General features: G+C 38.6%; 1 protein-coding gene across 1 annotated transcript; it reads right to left on the bottom strand.

Annotated features, from left to right (window-relative positions):
* Window positions 1-247: 247 nt before the first annotated feature.
* On the bottom strand, window positions 248-5,687 carry LOC147260996 (cAMP-dependent protein kinase inhibitor alpha-like). Its single transcript, XM_086205180.1, has 3 exons — window positions 5,386-5,687; window positions 4,691-4,881; window positions 248-3,284 (listed from the first exon to the last, which is right to left on the bottom strand). The coding sequence occupies exons 2-3, from the start codon at window positions 4,851-4,853 to the stop codon at window positions 3,211-3,213; spliced, it is 237 nt and encodes a 78-aa protein (XP_086061306.1). The 5' UTR covers window positions 4,854-4,881; window positions 5,386-5,687; the 3' UTR covers window positions 248-3,210.
* Window positions 5,688-10,210: the final 4,523 nt, after the last annotated feature.

Here is a 10,210-nt window from a genome sequence, read left to right as displayed (position 1 = left end):
ACACACACACACACACACACACACACACACACACACACACACACACACACACAAAGAGCCACCAGATGGTCTTGAGTGTGTTTAAAGGACACAATTAACACAAATACATTATGCGCTAACAGACTTTTTTCCTACAACAATCTGCAAACTGTATGGTCAAAGTTAAAAGCATCAAGATAAAAAATGCTCCAGCATTGCCCCCTGGTGATGCATTAGCAGAAGTACAACACAAGAAACAATCACAGGTCTCACTCATTTATTTTACTTAGGTTGACACAGGTATAAAATATGTTCCAAGTCATTCAGACAATACAGCGATACACAGTTAGCTAAATCATGCTCCTGCCATATCTCTATATGCTGATTAGGGTTCAACCAATTTGGTACTTCTGGGGCATATGTCAATACTGTGTTGATATTGGGGAGTACAAAGAAAAATTAAAAACAGATTCATCAGTTGATATTCTTTATGTCCATTGAATATACTGAATAATGTTTTTTTGTTTTTGTTTTTAGCAATGATTCTCCAAATATGGTTCAACTACTTGATCTTGGATATCGGATATTAATTGTTTGGGCCCTAGCCGACACCCATTTATCTGAGGTAGGCTAATATCGGCCGGCTACTTAATGTGTCAGGTTCAAATGCTGTTTCATAAATAGCTGGGATCAGAAAGTATGGTCCATAACAATCACTCATATGGCAGTTTAAAACTGGAAAAACAGTTTGAAAGAGTGTCATAAAAGACTTCTATTTGCCTTCTTGTCGTCCACATGAACAAGACTGAGACATGTGTTACATTAAGATTATACTTAGTAGATCTGAGAAGGGAGAAAAGCAGACAATATTAGAATTTACAGTTTTAAAAGTCCATGCAAAGTTTTAGATGAGTGATTATTATTCGTAGCATTCATCAGCACACACAGTAGCAGGATGTAATTTTAAATAGAAACTTTGACACAAACATGATATACATAATGAAAGCTCTATTCTTTGTTGCATATCTACATGAAGGGAATATTCCCCTTTTTTTTCTTTTTTGCTGTAAATTAGATGAGATGATCAGCAGCAGGTTCAGTCATCCGAGCATGAAGACTGAAATGAGGTTGGAAAGAGGGCCGTTCACCTGGCTCTCTTCCGTTTTTGTTTGTACAGAGGGATACAGATTTATCGTTTCACAAGTAGAGTGATTTCCTGACCACTAAAGTCCTGGAGTAAACATGATAAATATTGAACTTTGACCCATTTTCAGGTTTATGATACCGCATATGGTGTTTCTGCATTTGGTTCAAAGGTACTACTAAGTGGATTTTGTTATTTTGGAACACACAGTATCAAAACAATACTTCACCCAAAAGTGTATTTTGCAGTTCAAGTATCCTCAAATAGGTGTCTTAAACTCACAAAGATAACCCCCCTCCCCTTTGTTACTCCAGAATACAGAAAGAGCAGCCATGTAGTCAGGTGCCGTTAGCGTCCGGCTCTTTCTCTGCATGTAATATGCTTTTTGGATGAAGTAATGTTTTATGACTGGCTTCTTCTCCGTTAAATGAACGGGTTGCTGTCTGTAACATAAAACACAGACAGTGATGTTAACTTTCTAAGCTGGCTTTCAGCCACAAAACCACATATGTCTGTCAAACTATTCATTTACGGAAATGATTATAATGTAGTCGTTATACTGCTGGAAAGGAATTAACACTTTAAAGGATCAGTGTGTAGGATTTAGTACCATGTAGCAGTAAAATTGCAGATTAGTGCTTCCCTCAACCTTCCTTTGCCAAGCACACCTTTGGGTGGGGCGGCACAAAATGTAAAAAAAAAAAAAAAGGAAACACTGCAATTATTTGATTCTCCTGGGTCTTTTTATACAATGAATTTTTACGAAGAATAATGGGTCACTATTAGTTTTGCCCGATAGCTGCACGATGCATGTCAGTTGTGTGATTATACAACCATAAAAAAATACTGTTGAGATATATATATATATATATATATATATATATATATATATATACTATATCTATATCTATATCTATATATATATATACTGTATATATATATTTATTTATTTATAAGCAGAATTAAAGTTTGTATGTTACTTTTGAAAACTACATGTTTCAAAATTATCAATGATTTCTGTGCATTTTGCTTGATAGTGAAGCAAGTACACTTATGATGGCGTTTGTAAATTATATTGCAGTATTGTACATAATACTTGAAAAATTACTTTTTCACAAATATGTGTGGCACCATATAACGATGACGATATCATTGGTATAAAAACAAGTTTACATGACGTTCACATTCATTCTGCAAAACATGTCAAAGTTGTTTATTTGGAAAAGTTGATTTTATATGTAACAATGTGGAGCTCATTCCAAGCTTATAATAAAACACGATTCAAATTCTTTAATAAATACTATGTCAAATTGCTGCTTATGGATCCTCCTAACTCCTACACACTGGTCCATTTCAGCTACTGTACACCATCACTCTCATTTCACTCATATAGCACTAAAATGTGTCAAATGTAATAACTGCTTTCTAGAGTGGCACCATAGTCATGGATTCACATGCACGACACACACCTGACAACCTGATTCCGCTCAAAAATACCTTACCAGAATCTTAGGACAAGTAACCTTAGTGTTTGTGTTCACAGTCCTGATCCAGCTGAGTAGTCCATTCTTCAGTACTGTCAGTTTCAAGGAAGCACAAGCCATTAACTGCCAATATAATCTCTATCAACATCACTACCTCTACACACATGCTACTCCCACTGTGACCCATTACATTGGTATGACTCAGTGGTCTTTCAAATTGCTTTCATAAGCTAACATAAGATGTTTGTCTTTTTTTTTTCTCTTTCAATTCCAATCAACTCGCCTGTATTTTTATTGTCAAAAATGAAAGATAAATCAAGTTCCTTTTGCTTCACCGCAATTCTGAAACACACACTGTAAACAGTCATAGTGCACAAAAGAGTCTTGGGGAGAGGAGAGCACATGTCACACCACAGTGCCTCCACAGTGGATTTGGGTGATGAGTACCTAGCTACTCGTCACCTCAGTGGTGCTGGTGGTGACGAATTGGAAAATAAGATCAGCTATCCTCCAGCTACCTGCCCACTTTGAAGAGAGGTTTGCCACACGACAGCGGTAGGGATCCATGCGACGTCCTGTCCACTGACGAGAGTTTGTGGCAAGTTAGCTGTTCCTCTGCTCTGCCTCCCTCTGAGCTGAGAAGGACGAGCTCTGGCTGTCCTCAGTGTCATCTCCATCTATGAGCAAGAGGAAGAGAACAATGGAAATAACAAGGTGGCAACAACTGACCATTTATTTTAAAGGTGTGTTAGGGGTGGAAGTATATGTCAGTAAGGTGATATATTGTAATACTTCCTGAGATACAATATAGATACACAGTCGATAAACAATTGTATTTATGTAGAAGATATCAACGTGTTACAATAAACAGATCATGTATTAACAAGAAGTGGGTTTAGAAGGCACAGAGACGAGACTTTGTCATACAGTGTATCATCTCAGTTGTCAAATTTTGAGATTTAAATTCAGCATTTATATTCTGTGAACAACTAATTCCTGCTTTTTGGGATTCTTTCTTCTTCCGTGACACATGTATATCATGATGTAATGCTGTATCATACACAAATTGTCTTGAAATGTATTTATCATTGCAGGCTCGCTGTATTGTGATACTATCGTGTATTTTAAGTTAATCTTTGATTCCCACCATGTGTGTGTGTGAGTGTGTGTTCTTGGTTTTTGTCATCTTTTGGAGACCTTTTCTGGTATAAACACTAACCTTATCAGGACCCCTAGTCCTCATGGGGACCAAAGACCGGTCCTAATGTGGCAGAACTTAATTTATGAACACCTGGTCAAATGACAAATAGCAGGCCTTTATGTGTGGCCTTTCCAAAGACCTACTGTAACACCTGCTACGCACAACAATTCAGTACATTTTACAGTACATTATACTTAAAGTTACACACTTAATATTTTTGCTATTAAGACAAAGGAAATTATGAAGAAAAGTAAAAAAAAGGAAGAACATACACATTATAAATATCAAGATAATTTCTTCACTTCGGAGTGTAATTAAGAATATTCTTTAAATACATTATTGGCATGAGATATAAAGCCCTGTCTTTTCATTAAAGCAATACTTCAAAAGTGTATTTTGCATTTCAAGGATTAACAAATAAGTGTTTTGAACTCACAGAGATGTTTTTCACTCTTGCGTCACTTTGTTACTCTAGAATGGAATAAGAACCATTCACGTATATTTAACAAAAAGATAATGGCAACCCGCATTAAAGCATAAGTGGATTACTGAACAAACATGCTTGACAGTTTCTAAAATGACATTTTTGGACAGTTTTGTTATTGTTAGCTTTCAGAAGCCATTAGGTTTAAGATAAATATACATGGATATCTGTATCTGCACTCGAGGTTCACAAAGAAGTGATGCAGGAGGGTAAAAAAAATTCCATCCTTATCCTCAGCTTACAGTGCACACAAAGTCTGTGGGAGCTGAAGAAGAGTTCATATGAATGGCTGTGGTAGTTCATTACTACCCTTATGTAATCGAGAAGACCTTCACAAGGTCTTGGAAATAAATGTTAAATGCTTTTATTGAAGTTAATCAGTCACACTGATGATTTACCCCCGCCTCCTGCGTTGATGTGTAGCTGTGACAGAGAAAGGGTGAGGGGCAGCTCTCGCCCCTCTTGGTCACTGGGACTCTGGAGGATGTCGTGCAGGGCATTCCTTCGTCCGGTCCTGCCGGAGGCAATGAAGTCTGCGTATGTGACCTCAACATCAGACATTGCTTGTGCATCATTTACACAGCAACAGCTATAAGAAGAGTAAGGGCATCAGAACATACATCTCCATTGGTATCTCCTGTGTATCATTCTGTTGCACAGTCATTTTGTTGCTTTAAAACTTACCTCTCCCAACATAATAAGACACATTTTTCAACATTATATATGTACATATATATATATATATAACCTATATTGACAATAAACCCATGAGATTTTAGCAAAACACTTCTTGTTTGCCTCAACTGTGTTAGTTAGCCAATCTTAGCATGCTAACAGGCTAGATTGGGGTGGTTAACATGGATAACTAGATATCACGGAGAAAAATAATTTCTCCTGTTCTTTTATGAAAAACTACCATTCCCGTGTGAAATGCTTCTAAACTGTTTTTTCCCCCACGGATTCTCCCTAATTAGAAGCTAGATAAGGCAGCTCATCCCTAATTTAGGCCTACAAGTACAAATCAAAGTCGCACAAATACATACTCTGTAATGACTGATGACATCATCTCATTTTGTGTTGATTTGATTCTTACCTTCAGTGACAACTAATCCTGTGTTACAAGCCGCTCTTACATTGTCAGATAGTGACTTCGCCTACAAAGTAGCGCAACGGGCCCGCCAGTACATCTATCCAGTAAAACCAATTAAAAATAAATAAAACAAACTGAAACCGCAATCACTGCAAATCCCGTCAATTAGGTAACAGTTCACCGCGTTGAAGATACATGCAGCGATATGCAGCCGCCCGGGGTAAAATTTAAGATTGATCACAAATCATAGAAAGCATAGAATTTGACGAGTCCTCCGTCAATTCTCCTCGGCCATCGTATCTTCCTCCTTCACAACCAATGAACAGACAGCTAATCCCATCTGAGTGCTGATTGGATGTTGGGCACAAAAAGGATTAGCGCGCAGAGCCGTATGCTGCATTCAAGGTCATCCCGTTAAAAATATTTTTTCTATCTATCAGAAATAGCGCTGTCTTTCTCAGTAAAAATGATGAGCTACATATGCGTCAAATACAAACTAAAGTTAAGATTTAGGCCGTTAGTTCGACGTATAGGTCTAGTAAAGGAACTAAGTAAAAGAAAATATTTACATTATTGCAAGTATCATTGTAATATTTCTGTTTTGATGCAAAAAGGAGCGATTATATCGTAAAGTTCATTGCAATGACATTATTGTTCTTGTTATCAGTCTTATCACATTTGCTATAGGGTAAATTTATTTTAAGTACACTTCATAAAATGAACCTAAATTGATAGAGTGTATAATCAATAAATGCATTTATCATGCTGTATTTCAGAGTGGTACCAAGTATTTTGGGGCCTTCTTGGCTCAGTGTGACGTCTTCACCACTCTATGATGACACATTGCGGCCCTACAACATTTACAAACCACAAGAGGGAGCTGTTGTCATTGTAAATTGATAGGCTACAGGAGATTATCTTGTTTTTGTTTTGTTTTTTAACTATCCAGCATTAAAACCCAGAGGCAGCCTCCATGTTGCCCTAACTTGCATTTCACCTCCAGCTTCAGACACTTTAATTGGAGTGATAAGTGAATTCTGATGTTCTGAGGGTGTTGGGGATGTGATGACAGACTTGAGTACACAGATCTGACATTCAGACAGGATTCTGGATAGCATGCACGGCATGCATGTGGGTATCAAAGATTAAGATGACAGGATGCCAGGCATAATTCAGACACTGCACTGACTGAGAGGAAAGTCGGAATGGCAGAGATCATAGTCATTTTACAGTCAGATCAACAGAGAAGTCAGAACCCAAAGATCAAAGTCAGAGACCAAATTCTGTGGGAGGTTTTGTGATATCTTCGTGTTACCGCTGAACTACTCTTTGTATTATTAATAAAGCAAGAAATCTGTATGTACATCTGTTTGACACTTGGTGGCCCACATTTATCAAATGAGCGTACAAACCAGCGTAAATATAAGCGGAGACATCAGGGTGCGACAGGACTCACGTGAGATTTATGAAACATGAGTATCACATCAATCCCAGTGTAAGAAGGAGTGGCTGCTGATAAATTCAGCGGCTGAAATCATTCATAACATCATTCACATTTATCCTATCACGCTCTCTGTACACGCACGGTTTAGAAGCCGCTCCCCTTGTGTAGAAAAGGCTCCAAAGTTGGGATATGTTTTGTTGTGTTCTTTAATATGGTGATGTTCAGCTCATATAGGAGTGTACCCCCTGCTGGGTAGATTGTGTAACTGACGTAACTGACGGCATTCAGTCAGCGGTGAAGCAAGTGCGTGCACGGGTGGGACGGCGGAGTGAAGTTAAGTTTGTTCATTAGCATCGCGGCATGTAGTCTGTGCGTGGATGATACGTGAATATACTGCATATGTGGATGTATCGTATTTATGTTGACAGAGCCATAGACTGTTTTACCGTCACTTTATTACTTATTATTTTATTATTATTGAGCTTACCTGTGTAATGTGTCTGATTTTAAATAAGAAACTTGGGTTCTTCACTAAACGTATTATTAACACTGTGAGTCAGGAGGATACAGGTAGCCTACACCGTGATATGTCCATTATTCATCTACTGATGACTTTTAAACACACAGACACACATCCGGCGTACATCATATCTGCAGCCATCTTGTGGCAGGGGGTAGAACTGCAACTCTTTTACTTATCTATACATCCCTCTTTTTCTTGAGATGACAACATCACACACAAACTATTTTACCAGCAATCTCATAACTAGCAATTTCATCTAGCAATTTGTATCTGTGTATTATTATATTTCTTTTAGCATTCACATATGACTATGAACTCATTGGGTTTTTTTTTCTTTTCAACTTAACATTACTTAATAAACATAAACATGAACTCAAATTTCAATTCATAGTCCTTATAGATTCAGCCTGTCAGGTGCTTTGACAGTGCGCGCTGATCTCCTCAACACCGGTGGATCATCTGATGCGGTGGAGGCTGGTGGATCTCCTGAAGAATCTTAATCTGTCTGTTCTTGCCAGGTGTCTTGTGTTTTTTGTAGACTCCGTCGATTTCTTCTGAGGACTTGACCATCTTCTGTTTTAACATTATAAGATCTTGGACTCACTTCCTCCAGAACTGTTGCTTTCTTGCTCCAGGTGTTGGAGTCGTGTATTCTCATTGTGTCATGCCTAGCCAGTGGTTCTAAGCTTTTTGTTGACTTGTCATAAATTGCTTTTTGTCTCTTTTGAAGTTGTTTTTGTTTCACTTCCTTTCATTTCTGTTCAGAGGTGTATGGAAGTGTGGTGCGTAGTCAGCGTCCCATAAGGATTTCTGCAGGGGACAGGCCATGCTCAAGAGGCCAAGCTCGATAACTCAGCAGAGCTAAGTATGGATCTGAATGACTTTCTTGTGCTTTCTTGAGCAGCTGTTTGACTATGTGCACACCTTTCTCTGCCTTTCCATTTGATTGGGCATATAGGGGACTAGATGTCACATGATAAAAGTCATATTCTTGTGTAAACTCCTGGATCTCTTTGCAGCTATAGGATGGACCATTGTCACTGTAGACAACTTGAGGAATCCCGTGCCTGGCCAAGATAGATTTCATGTGTCGCTGACATGTTGGGAAGCAGTGCAATCTCTGGATAGTTGGACAGGTAGTAGATTACAAGCAGGTAATTCTTTCCATCCAAGTAGAATAAATCAGTCCCAGTTTTCTGCCAGGGCTCGTCAGGTATCCCTGTGATTGCCATGGGCCTTTTGGCTGCTTTGCTTGATGTTTTAGACACGTGGCACATCTTGACACCATCCTGTCGATATCAGCATTTATGCTTGGCCAATAGACTGATGTTCTAGCCCTTCTCTTGCACTTTTCCATGCCCAGATGCCCTTCATGTAATCTTTTAAGCATGTCTGGTCTCAGAGACAGAAGGAAGGACTACTCTATTCTTTCGCAACAGCAGTCCATTAACAAAACTCAGCTCTCCTCTAATGTTGTAATATTGATGACACTCACCCCGTGGCCAACCTTCATTCATCAGCTGGACAACTCTCTGCAGGACGACATCCTTCTTTGTTTCATCAGTGATCAGGCTGGATTTCATGTCAGACATGGGCAGTGTCACAGTGATCAGGTTGACATGAAGATTCACTTCATTTTCAGTGGAACACTCGGCCTGCTCCTCGTTCTGTGTGGTTGCTCTAGACAGAGCATCAGCTAGCACTATGTGCTTTCCAGGTGTGTACATCAGGTTGAAATCATAGCGTTGTAGCTTCATCATGAGCCTTTGAATGCGTGGTGACATTTCACTTAGGTTTTTCTTAATGATGGCTGTTAACGGTTTGTGGTCTGTCTCTGCTGCAAACTTTGGCAGGCCATCCACGTAGCCATGGAACTTCTGGAAACCGTACACCAGCCCCAAACACTCTTTTTCAATTTGAGCGTAGCGGCACTCTGCACTTGTCATTGTTCTCGACGCATAGGCGACAGGCTTCCAGTCTTCTCCACTTGCCTGTAGCAGAACAGCTCCAATACCATCCTTTGATGAGTCTGTGGATATCTTTATCCTTTTAGATGGATCAAAAACGTCAACACTGGCTCTGTGGTGAGAGTTGTTTTCAGCAACACATTGCTTTTGCACTGAGGCCATGCGTTTTCATGGTACAACTGGATCAAATTCACACTGGATAACCAGATCTATACCAATTTTGCCACTCTCAAATTGTCCAAGTATACATGCCTTTCAGACAGGCTAATCAAATATCCATAATGGCCAGAGCAACATGAAAATGCTTAATGTAGTTTAATGTTACAAATGTGGCTTTTGCATTTTCCATGCCTCAATGGCCCGAGACAGGTTACTGAGATCAGTGAACCCAGTACTCACCCAAGGATTGTTTAACCCTCCAAATTCAGGCTGGCTGCCACTTGGATGCGACATGAGTAATTAAAGAATAGTACAGTGTGTACAGTGTATGCTGTATGCTCATTACTGCTGTTTGCAATACTGTAATTGTTTTGTTTATACTTTAATATTTGTTTTATTTATTTCATTACAAAAGTACTAAAAGAATTAATAACACTGACCTAATTTTTTCATCAAAATATGTTTGATAAACATGAAAAAAGATAAATGTTAAATCCTGCAGTACATTTTCTACTTATGCTTAAATATTTTGTTTATTTATTTCATAAAGTCATTACTTGAATAATTAAGAACACTAAATTCTTTTTGTTTTCGTATTTTTCTTTTAGTGTGGGTTTTATAAAGGCTGCTGGTATAGGCTACAGCCCCCCCGCAACCCTTAACAGGATAAGCGGTAAAAATGGATGGATGGAATGGATGGGTTTGATAAAGCTGAACAAAGATGAAGCTCTTCCT

This window comes from Aulostomus chinensis, chromosome 5, assembly GCF_037954235.1.
Source record: "Aulostomus chinensis isolate RoL2024-O1b breed Wild chromosome 5, RoL_Achi_v1.0, whole genome shotgun sequence".
NCBI lineage: Eukaryota > Metazoa > Chordata > Actinopteri > Syngnathiformes > Aulostomidae > Aulostomus > Aulostomus chinensis.
Note: the sequence above shows the minus strand (reverse complement) of the source record. Positions and strands in the feature narration are given on the sequence as shown.